We start from the raw sequence: 24,009 nt of genomic DNA, 5'->3' as shown, positions 1-24,009 counted from the left end.
TGCCCTACACTAGTGATTCTCAACCAAGGTGCCTGGAGATCTTTTCAGGGCTGCCACGCCATGTTAGCGCCGTTAGGTGTACAAACATGATACACAAGATGAGTGCATAGATTTTGAACGGGAATTCACAGCGTTAAAAACATTCACACCTATCATGGGCTTCCCAAGTTCTCTACAGCAAAAGAATTGTTCTACGTTTTTTCTGTAGTCAAAACTTGAGTGAAAGCCAATTTTTCAAGGGGTGCCTTGAGCCTAAAAAGGTTCTAGACTTCTGCTCCTCTTCCTCCTCTCTTCTGAGACTAACTTACTTGGAATTTATACTTCTAGCTCGAACCTATTTACAGAGTTACCATGCGTCACCACTTGAGTTCTTGCACTTGATGGCTTTTGGCCTCCATTCATTTAGTAGGTACTTTTCTGTCCTTTGCATTTGCTCTAGCTTTCTATAAACCTTTCAGGAGCTACGATGTTCCAAACGTAGTAGCTACAGCTCAAGGAGATAATGCCTCTGCAGTTTTACATGTGATCACTGTTAATAATGTTAGGTTTTTTCTTCCAATAGCATCATATAAAAGCTCATATTTAGTTGCTATTTTTATCATGCTGGGGTCTTTCAGTTTCTGTTTCGGGATATACTGACCATATTTACTCAAATGGTTATTCCCCTGCCACCACAAGCATGGGGGGAAAAAAGCCCCTCCCAGATATACTCCGTCTTCATTAAATTGCTGCTAAAAGCAGCATGCGATTCAGTAATGGAAACCAACTATGATGCTGATTAAATGCAGGCAAAATTCAGCATGACTATAAATACGCTAGTGAATTGCCCGTGTAGAATGATGGGGGTGGGGAAGCTTGCTAACCCTAACCCCTCCCCCACCCCCCAGGAGCAGGGCGGGGAAGCTTGCCCCGCCATCCCCATCCGCCAGCACCCTGCGTTACAGCCACCGCCAAGGAGCAGGGCGGGGAAGGGTAGGGGGGCAAGGCCTTACCCCCTGCACTCTGTCCCCACCATAATGGCGGCGCTCTGCCACACTGCTGCCTCCTGTCCGTAACACTCTTGGAGCACTCCGATTGTTTGTTTCAGTAACCAGAGTGTTCCAAGAGTGTTACAGACAGACAGACGGACAGACTAGGCCTTTTAATATATTAGAATGGTGCACAGTGCACAAACATACAGTAACCCACCACAAGAACAGGTTAGTTCCACCTGTCTGAATAAGACATGGTAGTGCCCATTGTGCTCAGCCTCCTTCAGTGCCAACTCTTCATCAGGTCATGGTGAGCCACTACCCTGAATACATTTCAACTTCCTCTTCACCTCCATAGCTGTGCTGAGCCTTTCTTTTCCCCTTCCAATCATTCCTATTTTTTCATCAGCTTTAGATGTCTGGCAAACATCAAACACAGGGCCACAAGTTCACCCAGAATCCCACTGCTGGCCTCCTCTCTCAGCCTGTCACATATGATTAGTGGGGCCCTGCCTTCCATGAAGTGGGCTAAAACTTGCAGCAGTTTCAAAAAAGTAAAATGCATCAATTCTGGATAAATGAGGTTTCTGGTACAGGGGTATAGGTTGTAGCTGTGTTGGTCTAAGGGCAGAGGCAGACAAGGCTTTTGGAGTAAATTTGATATCTTTTATTAGACCAGCTCAAACAGATGGAAAAATTCCTCTTTGCAGGGTATTTATACCCAAAAGCCTGCAAAGAAGAATTTCCATCTACTTGAGTTGGTGTAATAAATAATATCAGATTTATCCAACAAAACTTGTCTGCAAAGGTCTATGGTAGGCATGTAAATATTGTTTAAAAAAATAGTCATTTAACCTCCTCTACTTATATTGGTTAAACAATAAACCCATAACACAGCAACTCAGCTGCTGCTGGGAACTGCTCCTAGCTCCCAGGGCCCTTTGACTGGGGGGAGCTAGGGAGAAGGCAAGCCTGGAAGACAACACAGTCCACAGGAAGCTCTGGGCTAGGAGGGAGGAAGCCCCTGTGAAGCACCAGCTAATTGCTTAATTGATGAGTTATGAGGCAGCTTGCTGTTTTCCTCTTAGACTATGGGTACTGGTCCCCCTCTCCCTCTCCCGTTCCCGTTCCCACCTGCTTGCTCCTCCCTTCCTCCTGGCCACCCTGTTGCCTTCCAATTCCTCCTTCCAGTCCCTGCTGGGGCCCTGTGTGGTTTCCCTTCCCCACTTCCCTGCCAGACTGCGCCAGCCCTGAGCTAAAGGACAACTAGTAAGCTAATCGGTTATCATTACACTTATCAGTTAAATGATTAATCGTTTAACCTTTTACATCCCTAATCTGTGGGTAACTGCAATAGCTTGCCTGTATGCAAATTACAATAGGCATGGTTATTTCAAGGTCGGTGTGTTCAAATCTGCTCTTCGTTTCCATATGCTCAGGGAGAGCAAAGTCCAGCAGTAAGGAAAGAAAGGGCTGCAGAGGGAAGAAATCTGTGGGGGGGAGAAGACACAAAGAAGCCTCCCCCCAGATTTATTTTCCCTACTGTAGTAGTGGGAGGGAGACAAATTCAAGGCAAACCTCCAATAATTAGATTCTAGACCTAGAAAATTATAACAAATATCATATAAATATTCCATATATAGAATCCAATTATTGGGGGGTTTGTCTTGTATTTGAGTAAATATTATATATGAGCAATGCATGTATTCATGCTGTTAAAATGAAATAGGCATATATGCTTCTTAAAGCAACAAGAGCAAATTCCAGTCTCTGATATGCTGGCTAATGAACATCTTACAAAACACACTGACAGATGCCCATTTGCCAGGGAGACCTTCTAGACTCCTCATATACTATCCTAGGACAGTAAGCACCAGAATAGTTATGCTTCCAAGCCAACAAAGAAACATTTGCTCCAGCAGATGAGCTCCAACATCATCTAAAAGCTGCCACACTGGTGAGAGACAAGAGAACCAAGACTTGCAAGAGGCCTCCCGAATTCTGCAAATCCAGTTAAAAAACCATTAAAACTAGTTTAAAAAAAAAATAGGGACTAACCAAATAAACTTGGTTTAAATTTACAGAAGAGGATAAAATAGCTCAGAGTGCTTTGTGATCTCTCGTTCATGGTACATTAAACAGATTAAGTCAGAGCCAAAGTAAGTTTCTTGAGAACAGTTTGTCTGTTTTCTTTGGTACCGAGCACTAACAGCTGAAGAGACTTGCATGAAGCACAGTTAAAAATAATGCCATTACTCTGTCTATTGTGCAATCCTCCTGAGCAGATTTTCACCTTGCACCACTCTCCCCCAGCAGCCCTTGTAAAACCACAGCTTGCAGGGTTGATACAAACACGACTGGCCACAAAGACACACGCAGCAAATCCTACCACGATCTATCGGGGATGAACTGACGCAGCTTTCTGCTCTGCCAAACTGTTTGCAGAAAGTGCCGTCTCCAAGCAACGGAGGATGATGGGGAATGAAAGCAGGGACAGCTGATGGTTTTGAGAGCTCTCAAGAGAAACCAATTACTCCTACTGGGGGGGGGGGGGGAGGATGCGAACTTCCCTGGAAAACAGGCTGTAAAGTAAGCCCTGCTCCCCCAAGTATCACTCTGATCCGTGTTGGTCTAAGGACATAGGCAGACAAGGTTCTTTTGGGAAATCCAATATCTTTTATTAGATAGTTGGAAAAATTCTTCTTCGCAAGTTTTTGGGTACAAATCATCAGGCCGATCCTGTTAACCTGGCTCTTGACGGTGACCCCTAACACGTCCTCTCACAGCAGCATCATGCCGCGAGGCCTGGCTCCCCACCTCCCTTTATTCAGTGCCCAGAGATCGCATGCCACACACAGCAGCTGCCGGGCACGCATGCCATGGGTTGGCCACCCCTGGTATAGAGCAGAGGGATACACTACCCTTGATAATCACCTAAAATTGTATCATCCTTATAAATGGAACCAGGGAGCATGCAGGTGTCTGTGCTGGGAGGCGCTATGAAACTGGTGCCTGCAATTTTAAACTGAACCCTCAAGACTGAGTCAGAGCTTTGAAGAGCAGAAAAAAAACAAAGTGAAGACGTCTGGATCTGAGAGCCAGAAGCAGACTCAGAGATCAGTAACCAGAAAGGAAGCTGACGTCAAATGGAAATATACCCAGTCAGTACCAGGGCAGTGCATGGCATGAAGTAATTTAGCTGGCACTATAAAAAGCTGTGCAAACTACAGCTATTTGAACACAACAAGGTTGAAAAGGCAGCAGTTCCTAAAGGATTTCAGGAGTCTATTGGAGCAGAGGCTGCAATTCTGCTGCTGAACAGGAAGTGTTGATCCGGCATAGAGAAACTAGTAGGAAAGAGGTCAGAGAATTTTAACAGGCATTAGACAAAGAGAAATGCCGCAGATTACATTCATTCACTCTGTGAGGTCTGCCTGACAGCTTATGCAACAAATGACAAATAGAGAGGGCTGGAAGCTCTCACAAAAGACAGTGTTCACTGTTATGGTTTCTTTACTGTAGCAAACTGTATGTAATGAAATCAATGTAGGTCTCCTCAGAAAGCCACAGAGAATGCTTGGGCATCCTATGCATCGCTTAAAGCCCTTCCCTGAAATCATGGGTTCAGATTGCAGCACAAATCAAGTCAGCTCTCATCCTAGACAGGCAGACTGATTGAAAACCATTTGTTTACTGTGCACCTGTGGATACTGTAGGATCCTTGACAATCTATACAGAAGGTAAAACAGCTGCTGCTTGGTTTGAAAAACAGTAGCAGAAAATTCTTGTCTCTCTCATGCCAAGCAGCAAGAAAGCTGTGGAAGATAGGGCCATCTTAGTGTGAAGTTCACAACGTAGAAGTTTATATGACTGCATTCTCTTGATTTTGGCTACACATCCTACATCAGCAAAGTTATCGACGTTCAGCTACAATCTGTGATAAAACCCGACACACATAATCACGGCCAAGATCCCAAAGCAAATAAACTACTACTACTACTGTGAGATCCTGAAACCCTATGATCGTAATAACATAATACTGTGCATGTCCTTCAAGGAAAAAGCCTTATAGAATCAAAACTTCTTAGGGGCTATAGTTGGGATATTAATAAATGTACATTTTAGCTGCTTTAAAAGGGGATGGCTAGGGAGCCAGCTGTTGTGAGCTAATTCTCACATCTGCATGGTCCTGCAGCAAATTTAAGTTTGCTGAACTACCGTAACTAATATAACCCTGCTTCATGTAGGGTCAAAAAGTTGGAAAGCTTTTGCTATGCCCACAGAAATCATGCATGCATAATTGTAACAGCATAGATCAGTATCTTTGATATCAAAGTGTTAACATCTATTTAGGCCCTTGGACAATATCTCTTTAAAGAAATGATATGATCTAACAAGCAAACTAAGGATGCAGATGCCCAATAACTGCAGCTTTGACAATGACTTTGGTAATATGGGCAAGGCATTTAGTCACTGAGCCACTTGTCATCCCTGATTTATAACAGTACCTATCCAGTCATGTCAGAAGAGTTACTCCTGGCTCACACAGCACAAGTGGGCAATAAAGATCACTGTCTCAGTTTCCTGTCTCTATCCAACTAGGGTGAGGGGGGGTAAAGCTGGTATACAGCACTCGATACATAAAAATACCGATATAAATCTGAAGGTGTAAAATGCTAGGTATAAATTCCAATAGCAAACACAATCCAAAAACTTATCCAATATTTCAAAAGCTCTGTAAATCATCTCAGACAACTCAACTTCCTCAACTCCTTTTATAGGATGATGTGTGCTGTGCTAAGGGAACAAAACAGAAAGCGGAAACAAATTCCTGGAGCATGTCAAAGACTCTGCACACTGAAACAAAACAGTCTAAGGCCATAAAGACTTTAAGCCTCAATGGACAACGGATATAGACACAATCTACTGAAATCAATCTATATTCTGGAGAAGAACTTAATTTTTTTTTTAACTTTGAAACTATTTAAATACCAACAAACTAGAAGCTGCCATGAAAAATGCCTATTCAGAGTACACAGCACAATTATGGGCCCATGCCATTAGCCTGGACTATTATAGATATCAAAACAAAATCTTTCACATGGCGCGATTTTTTTTTAAATGACAAATATCTGTAGTAGTATAACCATGATAAAGCAGTTTTCAAAAGATACTTCAAACCGTTATTCCAAGTTTCGTTTAAACGGGGATTAAGGGAAGCAGAAGTTGTAAAAGTTCCACCTGAGCTTTTACTTTCTCCGTTTACAAAAAAAAAGGAGGAAGTTTTCACTATTACCTCTTTTGTTTCCTCAGGGTCCGAATGATCCACAGTTACATACAAGTCGTTCTGTAGATATTTCAGTGCGCTGAGTGGGTCAGTTTGGGCCTTTTCTTCAAACCTGAAAAGTGGAAAGAGATAAATGAGCATCTAATAATTCCACACATTTCTTTAAAGACAGCTCGGTCCCTGCCTGTTAAGCATCTGGGCCTAAGAGCAGGGTTCGATCTCAGAATAGTTGAAAGGGGAGGGGCAGGGTAAATAATTCCAGGCACTAATTTCTTTTAGCAAAGGGAACAAAAGACTGTGTGATGCACTGAAGTTATACTAGCGCAGTATTTTGCAAACGGTCAGGGACGCGAGACATAAGTTTGCAGTTTCTCCATTATACAGGTAGATAAACTGAGGTGTTGAGTAGTAAAATGACTTACCCAGGGCACTCGTACAACGTACGTCAAACACAGAAGAATTTTTGGCACCCTAGCCTAAAGAACAGAAGTCCTCTCTGCCTACTAGCTGGCTAGAAACAGCCAAGAACTCATCTTGCCTCTTCCAAAAACTCTTTTTTCCCCCCTTGTGTCAACTTATTCCTCCAGGGATAAAAACAAAGGGCTACAACAGGGGTGTCAAACTCACGTGGCCATGTGTGATGGATGAATGGCTCAGGGCTGATCCTACAGGACAGACGGGGCCCACAGATACTCCCCTTTCCCCCTGAAAAAAAACCCAGTGATTGTTCTGGTCTGGCTGGTCCGAGACTGCACCAGGTGTCACGCGTGGTCTGCACGCAGCACCTGCTGCAGACTGGTTGGAGCAGGTGCCGTGTACATGCCAGACCAGCCAAAGCAGGTGCGAATGGCATGGCTCTTGTCCCAGACTGGCCAGAGCAGATGTCACAATCCTGGATTGACTGAAGCGGAAGCCATGGCCTCTTGCCAAGGCTAGCACTGGGGGCCAGGTGATGTTGCTCCATAGGCATATCTTCGACACCCACAGGCTGCAATCTCTTGAAATGATGTCTTCAGGAACCCTCAACGACTAAAGAGAATAACTAAACCCACGACTGCAAGTTGGTCCGCCCAAAGACAAGCAAATAGATTCGGATCAGTCAGTCTGGCTTTGGGGACCGATTCCACATATTACACAGACTCCTCAGATGACAGAAAGGATTCGTTTTCACTTCAAGCTAGGTGAAAGACCCACTCCAGTTCTGTACACTGCAACGTAGATCCAAAACAACTATTCTCAGACAAATAAATGAGCTACACAGGAAACGACTGTAGTTTTTTTCTGCATCCCAAGTATTGAGAGTTATTGTCTACCATGCTCACTGTGGAATCACAGGAAAGAACAAACTTGGGGCGCTCTGCTTCAAAAAAAACCAAAGGGGTCTCCAAAATTAAAAGACAACTTCATGGCATTAATAGCAAACACAGTCTCACTCTTCAAGCGATCCGCACCGAAGAGGATCAGACAGTCCACAGCAGGTGGCAGTGATTACACACATGCCAATATATCCCCGAGTTTAAAGAGACTCTCAACATGGAGTCAAAGCAGATTATTCAAACAAATGCAATTTGGTATTTACCCATTACAGCTGGCTGGACCTTACTCCTACTGTTGTGCTATGCTAGAAAGTTTCCTAAGTCTTTGTTTAAAGTGACTCCTTTGAGCAGGAAGAATTCAAATGGATTTATATACATCCTTTTTTAAAAAAAAAACAAAAAACAACCAACCAACCAACCAAAGGCAGCTATTTAAACTTGAAACTATGGCAAACTGTATAATGTCAAAACTTGGTATAATCCTTTAAAATATTCAAGCAGTAAATGTTTCCTTTTGAAGTTTTCAGCATAGTGACCACTGAATTCATGGAGTCACTGGTAAAACAAGTTCTCATTCCAAGTGCTAAACCAGCGTTTGATAGCAGGCAACTCTTTTACAGATGCAGAAAAATCTCCTCCATCTCCGTTTGACTGGTTCCAGTCAAGAAGTTCACTCAAAGCTGAGACAGTAATGGGAACTGAAAGAGAACAAAATTGTTTCCTTTTTTTTTTCTTTGAAAAGAGAGATCATAGGATGACATGGACCAGTTCTAAAAATCCCAATCTAATAAGTCATGGGGACCAGAACTGTAGTAAAGATGGGAGAGGTAAGACTTGTGAGGTGAGGTGATCTCTTCCACTGGACCAACCTGTATTGTTGGAAGAGATTTCTGGCTTAATTCTTAATTTCAGAAGCTTCTGGGCAAAAGCCAAAATTAAGAACTTAATTCAGATTAAGTAAAACTCACCCAGAAGCTTAATTTCTGGCTTTTGCCCAGAAGCTTGACTGACATTCGGGAATTTTCTTCCATCCAGGAAGAGCACAGACCAACCGCAGATGCTTCTTCAGCTGGAGGAAGGGGGTCTGTACCTGAGAGCTTGCAAAAAAGATTTTTTTTCCAACTATTTGAGTTGGTCTAATAAAAAAATATCGGATTTACCCAAAGATCCTTGTCTGCCTTATCTGCAAAAGCCAGATCAACACGGCTACAACCTACACCCCTGAAACATGGAAAATGCCTGACATCTGGCATTTTAATTTCTTCTTTTCCAGACAAGTCAGAACAACTCTCGCTCTTGGACCTGAACATGTTAATAAATTTGATTAGTTGATAGTAAATTGGGCAGTTACCACCTACGAAGCAAAAAAAAAAGTTAAAGGAAGCGGAGACATGAGGCAAGTTATAAAATGCATCACAAAACTAATGTCTCTGCAAAGCCTGCAGGTTTTCTGTGTTCAGTAAGTTATGGATTTAGTGGTTCCTTTCAAGTAGGGAAATTCACATAATTAAAGTAAGGCACCCGTTCTACTTCGAACTTGGTAGCTGTTTCTTTTCCAGATCAAGTGAAGAGGGTTTACTGCCCAGACGTTTGTCCAACATCTCTCTAACTATACAGCAAAATGAATTAATCCAGTGAAAAAAAGTTTCCTTTTTTTTAACCATAAATTTAACAGCCTGAGTAAAGAAGGACTAAAGCATATAAGTGCTTAACTAATGTAAAGAGAAACAGTGTATCCCTCTGGCTAGCAAAAAAAAGTGCTCAGTTTAGTGCAAGGCCCTGAATTTAGTTGCAAGTTCACATGTTTTTTGTGCTTATTCCACAGCGAGAAAGCCAGCCTCTCGAGATATATATAAATATAACACGAAATAAAATTAATCATTTATATGTTTTAAATCGCAGCCACTTGCTTGCTAATGTAAATGCTGTGATTTAAATCAATCCATGGTGCCTTCAATTATCTCCTGACATTAAAGTATTTCCACGTGTTTTTAGAAGAGTTACGTGGTAAAGGATCTGGAAGAAAACTAGCAGATGATCTGACTCTAGGAGATGGACTGAGGTCCTCTCGACAGCACCAGATTTACCCGACACAAGTGATGTCTACATACCAGCTTGACTTGCACCAAAACCCACATCAGACAGCGGGCTGTACTACGTACAAACAAGTGCACACACTTTAGTGTGCCCCAGTGTCTACAAACATGAACAGAACTTTCTCCATGTCATTAGGAAATATGTTTTTAGTAAAAAGCGGTGCTGAAACTTTGGCTGCATGACACACATTTTGAAAACATATTTGTACAAGGGGTGGTTCCAGTCCCTATATATAGCCATCTCCCAGTAATGTAGCCTGCAGCTACCTCTAAATAAACCGTAGCCATGCCCAACAGTACAATGCCAACAGCAGAACTGGTATTTTTATTGGGTGAATGCCTCCCCACCCCATTCTTACTGCCCTACTTTCATGTGACTACTACGGAATATTCCCCACCCCCGCACCACCAATAAACAGGATTAACAAAAAAAAAAGCTCCCAGCCCAGCCTGATCAAGCTTACACAGGTTGGGAGCAGAGATAAAAAGAAGCTGCAAGATAATCGGAGACTGCAGCTATGGGATTTGAGAGCCCGTCTGGACATTCAGGTAAAGGTGGGACAGGATCGGATGCATGATCCACACAAATCGCTCCTGCCATGCCACACATGCATGGCCGTACCTGTCCTGTGGGGGCGGTCCAGGTCCTGCCACGCTATCTCAAGGGACCGCCCCAAATGGAGGAAGTGTTTGCCGGCTTTGCTGCACACCGCTTGGGACGGGATGGAACGGGACAGGCCTGGCCAGATTGGCATCAGCAAGAGGAGGCTTAGCCAGCTGAGCCAAGTGCCGCTCAGGACCAGCCTGGCCCAGCCCAGCCTTCCCTTACTTCTGCTGCCCTGTCCCGTCTGGTCCCAAGTGGCACACGGCTCAGTCACTGCTTCTCCTTGCCGGTGCCCTCCTGGCCAGGCCCTGCCCGTCCCGAGTGGCACACGGGGAAGCAGCGCCTGGGCCGGTAGTACTGTGTGCCGCTCGGGTCGGGATGGGACGGGACGGGACGGGCCCAGCCAGGTCAGCACCAGCAAAGGGAAGTGGTGGCTGAGCTGCGTGCCGCTTGGCACTGGCTCAGCCACGGCTTCCCCCCTCAAATGCTGGCCTGAGGCGCACGGCAAAGCCGCAGCTTCCACTTATGTCTGCTGGCCCTTCCCAGTCCATCCCAAGCAGCACACAGCTCAGCTACTGCTTCTCCTCCCCACAGCCGGCTCAGCCGGGCTTGTCACATCCTAAGCAGCATGCAGGGAAGCAAAGGCTGGGCTGACTTTGCTGCATGCTGCTCGGGATGGGGCGGGCCTGGCCAGGTCGGCACTGGCTAGGAGAAGCGGTAGCTGAATCAGCTGAGCCGCGTGCCCCTTCCCCGCACAGCTCGTCAACAGGGCAGGATGGGCTGGGCCCGGCCCAGTTGGCACCAGAGGGGCAAAACCATGGCTGAGCCTGTGCCAAAGAGCATGCGAGGAAGCGGCGCATGGCTCAGCTACGGCTTCTCCTCGCCGGTGCCGACCCAGCCGAGCCCATCCTGTCCCGAGCGGCACGCAGCAAAGCCAACACAGCCACTGCTTCCCTGCGTGCTGCTCAGGATGTGACGGGCCCGGCCGAGTCGGCACCAGCTGAGCCATGTGCTGCTTGGGATCGGACAGGCCGGGCTGGCAGAGGTAAGTGCACAGCTTTGCACAGCTGTTCCCAGAGCCTTGGGGGCTCCTGCCCCACTTGTGCTGTGCCCAGCGTGCACAGAGGCCAAGCCGGGAGCCCCCCAAACCCAGCGTCTTGCCCCTGCCAGGCAGCATCCTCTCGCAGGTAGGACAGCTGCGCCCCATCCCATGGAGCTGTGGGCCAGGCCGGGCTGCACCGTGAGTGCCGCTGGGGGCCCAGCTGCGACCCGAGGCTGTGCAGCTCTGGGGCAGCCCCCACTTCCCTTCCGAACCCCAGGGCAGCACCCGCTTCCCACCTAGGCCCCCCCCTCCTCCGGCTGCCCCCTTCCCAAGGGCCTGGCCAGCCTACCCGCGGTACCCCCCCCTCTTCCTCCCCCCCATGAAATTTTATTTATTGTCACCAGGTTTAGAATTTTTAGAAAACCTGGTATTTACCACAAAAAAGAAACATTTATGATTATTAACTATATTATTATGCAGTGCATCCTGCCATGTACCCCCGGGCTCAGTTTTGTTTTTCTGGCATGCCGGCACTCCAGCACCCTACAAGATGGGCATTGTGGGTTTTTCAGCGCTCCGGCCAGAAAACATCGCCTACCCCTGACATAGACCATGTGACAGAGTGTAATTTCCGGTTCCAAGACCACACTACTCCCTCCCAAAAGTAGCACTTCCGGGGGCAAAGGGAAGGACTTCCGGCCACAAGATGGCAAACAGGGGGCGGGGCAACTGTCAAGGGGCGGGGCTACCCATTCGGCCCTTGACGGCTCACCAAAATTTGTGAAGTGGCCCTCCAGCCGAAATAATTGCCCACCCCTGGTTAAGACTATCGTGGAAGATGATCATCCTCAACTGCAAGGGATTGCTGATGATGATGCATGGCAGGAAGCACAACTGCAGGATCCAGCATCAGTTCCTATCATGCCTTATTCCCATCCCAGGCTTCCTCTGTACCAGCAAGTAACAAGCTACCACAGCTGGAAGTCCTGTAGGTAATGGGACTTGAAGCCATGACACTGCCTCCCAGCCACCAGGACTCAGAGTGCTACAGCTGTGAACTCTGGGTCCCAGCACACCACCCAGAGTGCCCTCCAGTGGCACTGCCAAGACCCAGAGTCCACAGCTACAGGACAGATGCAGGTGCAGGAGTCCCTGGTCTGGCTGTGAGTGGTGCACCCTTGAGACTGGGAGTCCCAACTACAAGGACAGACTCTGCTACATGTGCAAATTAAAGCTGGATAGCAACCAGCTATGAAGTCATTACACATTTTCCAGCAACAACTTTATAGCTGGTTGCAACTTTTTGTGGAGAGAGAGTTAATCTGCATGTGTAGCCAGTTTAAATGAATTGCACAAGTAACCCAGTAACTACGTGATACATGTAACATGGAGAAGGGGCCTGAGTCAGTTTATAGCAAAGCAGCAGGTAACCTAGTTTGGACAACTTGTAAGCCTTCAAACATCAGCTGCCCAAGACTCGAGCATAAATATCATAACTATTTTTTCCGCTCTGGTGTGTGGTTGAAGGTGACAACACCCTCTCAGAACACAAAATACGACTGTCAAAAGAGGCACGCAACAATCCTCCCTAAACCACCACCGGTAGGATCCTGAAAATCCTGTTTTCACGTTGTTACCCCAGAGAAGAAGAAATTAGAGAATCTCAGATTGAAAAGCAGAACCACATCTAATTTAAGGCATTCGTCCAAGACAGGCATAGGTCTATTCGTTTTTTCATCAGTTAATAATACAACAGACCACACCAACAAGGAGAACAGCCAGTGAACACACGGGATTTATAATTTTAGGGTCTTTCTAAAGATGATTCGATTTGAGTACAGGAATTCTCTAGCTCACTTTCTAATATCCTTCACAAGGTTTACAGCAGAATCCATCACCACTGCCTTGTTCTAAACATTAACAAGTTCGTAGCTGAACAGCAGCAGTGGTGTGAACTAATTCCTACCACCACAGTTAAATCAATAGATATTCATGGGGTTTTGGTTGGTTTTTTGGGGGGGGTTGGTGTTTTTTTGGGGGGCGGGGGGGGTTGCTATTCAAGGCATTAGCCCAGTTTAAGGCACAGAAATAATCCTCTCTGCACTACAAAATCTAACTGTTGGACAATTAGCTTTTTTTTTTTGGGGGGGGGGGGGGGGGGGGGGGAAGGACTCCTGTTGTGTAACTAGTGCCTTGTTTGATATGAACAGCAAGCAGAATGGTTCTTTAAACATTTCAGATTCTCCTTACTGCCATTTTTTCTTGCTCACGCTTCAAAGTGCAGGCAAGTGGGTTCCCCCAAGGAAGTCGCTGTTCCATATCAAATGAAGATTTAAAGCCAGAAGGAAATTCAAAAGGTGTAGCCATGCACTTATGGACTGGTAAGACTATCTGCCATAAACTAGGGGTATTTTAGTTGGACATGAAAAGTAGCAAGACCTTGATGCATGTCAGCTCTCAATGACAAGGTCACCAATGGAATCCAGCCATGAAAGAGGCTTGCATCTGCAAAGACCTTCTAGGGGAGGGAGAGGGCTTTTAATACCATTACACAAAGCACTTGTGAGACCTCAAACTGAGAGCTGGAATAAATTCAAATGTGAAGGGTTGCTAGAGTGACTGGGGGAAATGAAGAGCCTACCTTTATGACAGGAAGCTAAATGAGTGACCTGCTTAACCTACAAACAAAGCCTGAGTGGGGCTATGATTAAGTCTCAGTAAGTGCTGGGGAGGGTGAAAAGCCACGAAAAGCTAAAAATAATACTGGCACAAGAACACAAGTAGGAATGAACAGGCCATGAATAAGTTTAAATTGGCAATTAGAAGGCTATAACTAAGAAACAGAAGTTCTAGGGCAGTCTTGCAATCATAGCAGGAGCAAGCAAATTGCTCATTTTAAAATAGACGGATATATTTATGAATGGGTTTGTGATACAAGTAGCTGGACTACCACTGGGAAGGACTTTTCCAGTCCTGTGTTCCCATCTAATCTGATCTGCTGCATAAAACAGGTTGTGCAACCTCACCCAGTTAATGTATGCACTAAAGATCATAACTTCTGTTTGAGCTATGCAACACCTTTGAAAAAGGAGGACATACTTGAAGTCTCAAAGCTCGTCTAACAGCTCTCAACTGCATAGCTGGTCAAATAAAAGATGTCACAAAAAATCCTTGCCTCATATTTTTTAGAAAGATATTCATTCCCGATTCAGCGCACACAGTCACTGAGAACAGCACATCTAGATATGACCATGCTTTTGGTTGGATTACTTAGATTAGTCCATCTTAAATCAAATCAAGCTATGTTTATATTATTGCTCCATTATGCACCTCCAATGTTTGTCAAATTGGTAGATATTAATACAAGCACCAATGACTTTCTCCAGGGATGAAAATGCTGAAGAGAATGGTTCAAGAACAGAGCTCAGCTGGACCTCACTAGTAGCCTCTTGATCCCCATTTGTAATTGCTTTGAGAGTTACTTAAAACTGATTGTGTGCAGTGCTGACTTTTTTTTTAATGTCATGCGGGACTAAGGACCATGTGCAATAGGTAGGGAACACTGTAATTTAGGCTCTGGCAGGGGGAAAAGTGGGCTCCCTGCAGGCTCGCTGGAACCAAGTTCAGGTGTTTTTCAGGGCGGGCTCTCCCATGCCTCTATGTGGCTAAGGGAACCTGCCGCGCAAAGAGGGGAAGGGGAAATTCCTCTCCCTCCCAGATGGCAGCAGGTCTTGGGAGAGTTGTGCGGGGCAGCCCCTGCAGTGGGGAGCACCCTGCACCCTACGCCTGGCTCTGAGGGCAAACACCCGGCATGCCTGTGCCCACAGCCCCTAGGGCAGGAAGGTACTTACCTGCTCCGCTCCAGGCAGGGCTTTTAAATTCCCCGCCAAAGTGAGGAATCAAATAACCTGATTGGCTGAGCCCCAACAGAGGGTCAACCTATACTAGGTTGCTCCTGGATACATGTGGGGCTCCCACAATGTTTCCAGGGCCCTACTGCCTCTCTTTTCCATGCTTCAGTCAAGGTTTTGGGGGTTTTTTGTTTGTGTTTTTTTTTTTTTTTTTTTTTTGGGGGGGGGGGGGGGAGGAGGAGGGTGTTGGGTTTTTTCTGTCTTTTTAACTTTTTTCCTTGCCCTCCCTCTCCCCCAGAGTTTCAGGTCATTTCCAGTCAAATCAGTTTTCCGGGGCTTTGGGGGAAACACTAAATTTCGAGCCTTCCCCTGAAAACCCCTGAAGCCTGAATTACAGTAGCCCCTACCAATAGGTACCTAAAGTAGGACTTCAGAAGATCGGACGGCCCCCAGTCCAGAAGAGGTGCAACCTCCCCCTCTAGCCCTAAAGTTGAGTAAACTCACTAGGCACCTGCTTAACATTTTCTAGGTGCCTCCCAGATCAAGATTCAGGAGCTAGGCAGAATACGTCATTCTCCTACCATACTGACAGATCAGGTAACACCTCAAGATGAAATTGTGGACACTTCCTTCAACAGTGCTGATGCCCACTTAGGCATTACAGCATGTACTCAAGAAGCACACGCCAACTTAGCTATTACAGCATGTGCCCAGGAAGCAGGAGATTCAAGTTCTTTGCCCTACGTAGTCTGAGAGGGCGCAAATCCACAACACTCGGACCTGACGGGCAGGCTGGGAGGGGGCACTCTTCAACCCTCCGGCTGAAGCTATTCCACTATGCAATACAAGGCAAAATTCATGAGGCCCCGAGAGAGAAGAATGACCAAACTTTTTTTGGTGCTTAAGTCAACAAGTGGCTCAAAAAGCAATGGAGTGTATTCATGGAGAAAAGATCCAGCAGTAAGCATTAAACACCCTCCCTCTCTGCACCCACATTTTGCTACTACAAGCCAGGACACTTGGCTGGATGGACCTATGGCTTGACCCAGCAGTTGGAAGCTCCTATGCTTTTATGCATTCATTTGCAAGCAAGGAACTTCAAGTCCTTGTCCATTAATCAAGTAGTGGATTTTCCCATCCTCACCAGAACACCAATTTAATTTATTCAAAAATAAATAGCTAGATATTTTCAATATAAATGTTCCAGGAAGCATACAAAATTGTACACCAAAACAAGGCGCAACTGGAAGATGACTGGGAAACTTATGACCCAGTATATGACCAGGATAATGGCAAATCTTCATAAAAATAGTGAAGACTATGGTCAATCTCTCCTAATAGATGCAGCAAAGCCCAAGGTTTGCAATAACTTGTTTCCAAAGAGCCGTCCTGTTCTCCTATACCTGTGTTTCCGTATGAGGTATTTGCAGTGTCTCAGCAGGTATTCCTTTGAAGGCCGACAGAGCTTCAGAGACCAGAAGTCATCTAACCTCATCTTTGGAGAGCAGGACTTGCCAGGGTTCCCTCCAAACAAATAATGAACCTACAGAAACAAGAAGCAGTTCAAAGAGTTGATTTTGCCCATGTTATACACTGACTGCATGTTTAGTAAGCCATTATCTCTTGAGACATTCAACTATACACAAGTCTGTTCTTTGTATTACTAGTGTATGATCAGGCAAACTGATAAGAGTTTTTCCTCAAGCTGCTTATGGTTTTAGTTCAGAGGCATTATCACTATGTTATCAGAGTCTTGCATGTTCTTAAAGTCAACTACCTGTTGGGGAAAAAACAACTCACATAAATTAGCACAACAATCCCTCAAAATGTATGTAATATTGGCAGAACAGAACTATGATATTCAAAGCAGTACTGTATTTTCCCGCCAAATAAAAATCTTACTTATTATATTCTTCACGCTCTATTGGTCAGAAAGACCAACATGAGATGAACTAGATGGTGAAAACACCACTCACCCAGAACAGATGGCAATTTAATCCTGAAAACCCTAATGCTGTAGCAAAAAAATCATCTCCTGAAGGCAGAACACAAGGGTGTGAAAGAGCCAAATTAAGGCACAAGTACTGTATACCTATGCCTATGGCCCTGATCCTTGGAAGTACATGGTAACCACTTCAACGTACTTGGAGGCACAAAGTGTTGTATGCAAAGAAAGCTACAATTAATTCTTCGGCCAACAGCCCAGTGCCCTGATGCACAACTGCTTTATTCATTCTGACAGATTAACAACTTTAAAAAACACTACTTAGACCTCCAAACCATCCTGTTCCAGCAGAAAATATTCTAGGGGCCCTCACCCCTGGAAAAGCATCATGGTCCTACTCTGGTAATGTGAACAACCTTCTATTTAAGTTTGCAGGAGCCAAGTTCTTCTCATGGAGAACAGATCCCCAGAAATCAAGCAAGTATAGAAGCTTAAGATGCAAAAGATAGACTGCTGGCTGGCCCCTGTTCAGCAGATGGCTCTTGGGGCAAAGGTGGCGGAAGCTACTTCTACAAGTAGGAATGGGTTTACAGAGGTCTCTTAGGCCTTAGCTTCTCCTCATTTGACCCAGGTGTCTTGAGAGACCCACTCAAATGGCCTCTGAACAACAGACTTATATTTATTGCCTCATAATACAATAAAAGTCCTGGTGACAAGTATGAGCACACCTCCATTCAAAGCTTGTTTCTGCCCAAACTAAGCGCAAGTATTGAAAAAAATATTGAAAGCATTTCATGCTAACTTTAAAATGTTAAAGCAACTTCAAAATCAAAGCAAATTCAAAATCCAAGGATAATGGACGTATAAAACATTGATTGTTTTCCTGTTTACTGCATTATTTTCAAAAAACACCCTTGCCCCTGCAAACTCTGAACGGCTGAGTTCTCAATATTCCAGAGAGGGATCTTAAAATGCTGACATTTTAAATTTAAAAAAAGTAACAAGCTGTCCTTCTCCATATCTTGGACATATCCTTTCAAAATGCACTATTTTAGGTTCTATATAGGAGACTCCTCATTTATATCAGGGAAGCCCAAAAAAGTAACCGGAAGAGACTTCTAAAAATACACAACTTTAGAAGTGGTCATAGAGAAGAGCTCTTCAGATGGAGTGAATTGATGTTAACAGCCACAGTCCAGCCCCCACAGTGGTCCCTTGGAGAATTTATGATACCAGTGTAGTCTGTGACATTTCAGTGACTGCACCAGATACTGCTACTTTACCACTTGTCTACTCTGTAGGAGCGTTTAAGGCATAAGCTTAAATGTAGCTTTTCCAGAGAAAATGTGAGTTCTTCCTACAGTAAAAAATTCAGATTCCCCATTTAAAGTTTTGGGCACCCAAATTAAGGTTCTCAAAGTTGTTCAGCTGAGGACCACAACGGCCACAGGATACATATGTTACAAGAAAGGGACTGAAACCACCCACCTTTTTAACAAGCAATTGCTCTGAAAAGCCAGTACGCACTATCCTCTATAATCCAAGTAGATCAAGACAGAGTACTGCCCGCAGGACCTTAGTCTCTTCAGGCTTCGCTTTAAAGAATGGCCATGAGCGAACCTCACGGCAACGCTGTCGGCTTCATTTCTGCCCATCAGCTCCACTTTTGCCACCTACCTTAGATCTATAATGCCTATTAAAGGAACAAGATACCAGGCTGCTTCATGATAAATCAATTTAACATACGAGTTTATTCACTGTCTTTAGCAACAGAATCCTTTCTAGATGAAGCCATGCATATTGCACCATCTCATAACATCAGTCTCTGTTTTACCCCAGAAACACAGGATCAGATTTTTATTATTATTTATTTTAAGTAGACCTTCAGACTTGACCAGAACCATTACAGGACTGAAATCTGGCACAGAAGTTAAACATCCATACCTTGTGCAGCTCATCATATACCAGCTGATGAGCAAACCTTGGGCAGGGCTCCTCTTCCTGGAGGCTTTTACTTGGGTTATCTTTTGCTGCTTGATCATTCTTATAAACACAAGACCTGAAATACAGGGTAATAGTCAAATTATCTGCCACTGATAATCATGAACTATAGACAGGGCAAGCAGTGCCAATGTTGTATGCATGAGGGAGGTCATTTTAAAAAACACAACTTATATTGTGTGCTGGGAAGGGGATAAATCATTTTACTTCCCCATAAATTGCTTCTCTCCTACATATCTAACCTTCCCTGCTAGCACTGGTAGGAAAACCTTCTAGCTGTTCAAGAGAAAGCTCTTAAAGATATTTAGGCCCCAATCGCAAACTGTACAGACCGAGCCTGTCAATCCACGCTCCTAGAAGGCACTTCCAGAACTTATGCCATATGTATGTTTGTTTCATAAACTTGGTTATCACCTTTGCTCAGTAGATAAATAGTTAATTAAATATTTGTCAAATGCAGGATAAAATTTTCCAAAGCCCTTAAGTGCAGGCAACAAATGTGTATCTTATAAAAACACAGTGGAATTGCTTCCCTATTGACTGAGGGCTACACCACGCTTTCATAGAGGACTTTAATATACTCACCAACTGTTCCTCACAATATCATAAATCCAGAAAGAGTTCCTAACGTTCTCTTCCCGTTTCTCCTTGTCCTTACTGAGCCCAGACAACACATGGATTTCATTCAGTTCTGGATCAATCGTAGCTCGCTGAGTAAAACCCGTCATTGGAACTAGCAAGAAAAAATAAAAACGTTATATTTTAAGAGTACAAAGGATGATGCAAAAGAAGGAAAAAAGTGAAGGTAGCATATGAGCGTGTATATACAAGGAACCTGAAAACAGTGCTTGCAAGGCACAGGGTCTTCTAAACTGCGAGGCTGGCATTTATTTGGCAGGAATTGCTTATTTTTACCCTATACAACACCATGCACATACTTGGTACCAAAGAAATAAATTTGCAGTCTCACTGCAGATTTCTGCATCCAGTAAGTGGAGTGATAAAATGTAAACTAATTAGTAGCAACCACAGATGAGTGAAACATGTATGAACAAGTATGAGATTCCTTCCTTTCAAATGCAAGATTTCTGTTGTATTTGGCACGAGCCAGAATGACCAAACCAAGGAAGACAGGTTCACATTTCAAAATAAGAAAATCTTGAAGTACCAAAACAAGCAAGACCAGTGAATACCCACATTTTGCCAGTGCTCTTGTGGTTCAGTCTACAGAACTCACCTCCCTTTTGCAAGTCATCTTAACCTAAAACCTGTTTTGGTACCAGTAGCTTATCAGTCTAAACCAGTGCAATATTAAGTGGATTTGAAGCATTCAGCAGCAGCAGCCTGGCTGCAATGCATACTAGTATTAGGTATGTCTGCATCCCGCACAGCACAAAGTTGGCGACAAGCACATTTTTATATAAAACTTCCAATTAATTGATTTGGTTGGTAACTATAAATAAGAATATACTTGACGTTAAGAAACAAAAGCCCCACACAGTATGAAAAAACTGCGAACCAGAAGCTAGAAATCTAGAAAAGCACCAAACAAAGATATAAAGGGGTTGTTTTCAGATTATAAAGTGTAAACATATTAACGGTTTCTTCTAGTTTAACATTTGCCTGTTAAAAAGCTAGCACATTGTAGTCCTTGAAGATAGCACGCAGTACTAAACACGTTGGGGACAGTAACTAATGACCACCGATGGAAATCGGTTATATGACTTGCCACCCATGACAAACACGAGGAAGAAGTCGGTTCTCCTCCAGAGTACGGGGTCTTAGCACAAGACCTCCCTGTAGAGCAGACACGCATAACAGACTGCAACATAGGTCCCGACGTATCCGCCGCAGCAGGCACTCGCAGCTGCTCTGCCCCTCCATTTGCCAGGCTAAACGAAACAAACTTTTAGTCTCTTCTCCTAAAACACCATCTGGGGAATACAGAGCCTCTTTGTAAGTCGCCTGCCTTTGCCCCAGTTCAGCATGAATTTGTATTTCCCGATGACAGATGACCAGAGGCCTTCCCTTGTGCCATGCACATAATTCCAGCCTGTCTTTACTGGGAACATCTTGCCCAATGAGATCCTAGAGCCACAATACTATTATTTGTCATAGAACTGGAAATTCAAAGTCAACCTGGGAACAAATCATGCGTGCAAATCTCTTCTTGTTACTGCCAAGCAATGGGCTCCAACTCAACAGAAATTCTTGTTATTAAGCCCCAATTTCATCATCATGTACTCTGCACTACTGAATTGCACTTTTTTATTACTCTAAACCACGAGAACAATCCTCAATACTGTAAAAAAAACAAAACAAAACAAAACAAAAAACCCCACAACAACAACAACAACAAACAACAAACACACAGATCCTCTTGCATTGATGCCTTCCAACCTTTGGCCTTGTTACACATCGCACTTTGAGCTGCACAAATGTTGATCAGTGTTACTGCTGGCTCGAGGTTGGAACAGTCGCACCTTAAGGCTAAAAACCTTCTCTGACTGTCCCCGACGTTCACAGATGTAACTTGGCACTAGCGGGCAGGTGAGTAGGGGCCTGCCCAGGAGCTACCGCTACAGAGCTGGTGAGCCATGACAGGCTTTTCTCCTTGCCCAAGGTGTGCATGGAGGAGGTGGGAGAAAGGGAAGTGTGGGGTGGTGAGGCAAAAGCATGAAGCCAAGAGGCAGACAGTTAACGGGATGGGGGCAGGTAATGAAATAGGAGTTGGAAAAAGAAATGGGGGTTGGGGAACGGCAGCGAAATGAAGTCAGCCACTGAAGGCTAAAATGAAAATACATTTTAAAAAAGGTCAAAAGAAATAAAGAGGAAGTAAATTAAAGAAGGTCTCATGCTTTACTAGATTAGGACTGGGGTTTGGGTCTGCTGGTTATGCTTCCTGGAGTGGTTTGGAGCTGAGAAGGAAGATGCTTTTAGGGGAGCTACTGCCACTGCCCTGGGAAGGAAGCTCAGCTCATGCGGACCCAATCCAGCCCCCGATTTGTCATTTGTCCCCGCCCCCCTAGACCCCGTTTCTAGACCTGTCCATGCCCTATGAACTAGCTAGACTGCACGTCCTTTGCAGGCTGTTTGCATGGGGATCCACCCCTAGAGGTGGGACAGTCACACCCCCAGGGGCAGGAAGGGCAGCTGGTTTGGTTTCAGAGTTCCCCCCTGCCCCCCAACAGGAAAATTCAGGGGGTGAAAAGTTTGTCCACACAGAACAGGAAGGTTGGGGAGGGGACACTGCATCTGGGGATGCTGGAGGATTGCAACTTGGGCCGCTTATCTATGGGGAGTGGCCACACATTAATGGACCAAAAGCTGGGTAACGTGGATCAGAGATGAACGTGCCCTGGAGTGATGCAACTTTAAGCCGCCTAAAGTGTAGTTAAAACTAGTTTCAGATGTTAATCTGTAACCACGTCAGCCCCTTTTCAACACAACCAACTGCCAGTTCTTTACTCACTTTACAGTTCCTCTACTAATCTCCATCTTTTCCAGCTTAGTAGTCACATGAGGAGTTCTCTCACATATTCTTTACAGAAGTCTAGGTAGATTAAATCTAATTGCACTTCTCTGGTCTTAATACCCCAGGGTGTCTGTACACATGCCCACGGGGGCAAATAGACATTTTAGAGTGGCTGTTGAGAGCCGCTCTAATTAAAATACCCACAGCGTCTCGTGCATTTAGTGTCCCGTGTTTCAAAATGGCAGCGGGGTGCGCTTTAACTAAAGCTCGTTCAACAAGCTTTAGTTAAAGAACCCTGCTCCCATTTTGAAACACGGGGACGCCAAATACATTAGATAGTGCGGCATGCAACGCGCTCCAGCAAACTTGCTCCAAAATGCCCTACTCGGAAAGCGTCACAGCATGTGTAAAAGTGCCCCCAGTTCCCTTAGAAAGAGGTATCTGGTTTAGTCTGGTACAACCTACCTCAACGCCCTACATGCTACTGAGATCATACAACTGGGTCTGTAGCAGCCTGGATCACATCCCTCACTCCCCTTCCTTCCCTAAATAAAAACAAATGTTAATCGATTTAAAACCCCCTATATTCATCTCCCATGTGTGTTCTTCCAAATATTCGGGAACAGGATTTAGATGGCCTTCCTCCACCCACTAAATGGAGTGTCTTAAACTCGGGTCTGTTTTGACCCTGGATGTGATAGCCTCCTCAATACACCTGCTCCCCATTAGCAAGCCTACCTTTCTCCTCTTAATTAACATTTCCCGTATTGAAAATTGGGGGCACTCTACTAGCTTTGAGTCTAAACCTAAATCAGTTTTAAGTTTCCTGCCACCTTACTGCATTTTAGCCCCACTTTGTCCCTAGTTCTTTTCACCTCCTTGGCTTCTACCATTTCTTTTACTTTCTCTTGCAAGGACTGACTTAAATAGAGCTGTTCAGTGTTTTCCCCATAGTTTGACCTCTAAGACACCGCAGCTGTTGTTGAAAACCAGCTTTTGCCCTTGCTTGCCCTCTCCCGGCAAGGAGAATGTTTATGCAGTCAGGTCTGGAACCTTTCCCCTATATGGTTTGCTCTCTTGCTTCAGATGTAAATTCTAGATAGTGTTTGGAGATTGTAGCCATTTCCATATTAAAGTCCCCAGGCTCCACTTGACTTCAACTAACTTGTTTGACCATGGGCGACACAAAGTTCAGTGGTTCTGTCCCTTGCTTGCCACTAGTTAGTTCCATTAGTTTCTAGGTTTTTTCCCCCCCCCCGCAGGTTTTATAGACATTAGGGCTGGAAGGGACCTCGTAAGAATATCAGGTCCAGGCACCTGCCCCAGGGGCAGGAAGTCAGCTAAGGTCAAAGGATCCCAGCAAGATAAGCATCCACGTGTTTCTTAAAAGTGTCCAGTGGATGCTTGCACCACCTCTTGGG

At 44.8% G+C, this 24,009-nt stretch overlaps 1 protein-coding gene across 5 annotated transcripts in view; it reads right to left on the bottom strand.

Moving 5' to 3' along the window:
- Positions 1-24,009, bottom strand: part of MKLN1 (muskelin 1) — a 122,785-nt gene that overhangs the window by 5,828 nt on the left and 92,948 nt on the right. For all 5 annotated transcript variants that reach the window (XM_025213263.1, XM_025213265.1, XM_025213273.1 and 2 more), the window contains 4 exons: positions 19,699-19,846; positions 19,057-19,171; positions 16,571-16,710; positions 6,268-6,370 (listed from right to left, as the gene is read on the bottom strand). In XM_025213263.1, coding sequence (XP_025069048.1) covers positions 6,268-6,370; positions 16,571-16,710; positions 19,057-19,171; positions 19,699-19,846 — 506 coding nt within the window. The remainder of the gene's footprint in view (positions 1-6,267; positions 6,371-16,570; positions 16,711-19,056; positions 19,172-19,698; positions 19,847-24,009) is intronic.

Source organism: Alligator sinensis, unplaced genomic scaffold (assembly GCF_000455745.1).
Source record: "Alligator sinensis unplaced genomic scaffold, ASM45574v1 scaffold268_1, whole genome shotgun sequence".
Lineage (NCBI taxonomy): Eukaryota > Metazoa > Chordata > Crocodylia > Alligatoridae > Alligator > Alligator sinensis.
This window is presented reverse-complemented; position numbering and strand designations above follow the sequence as displayed.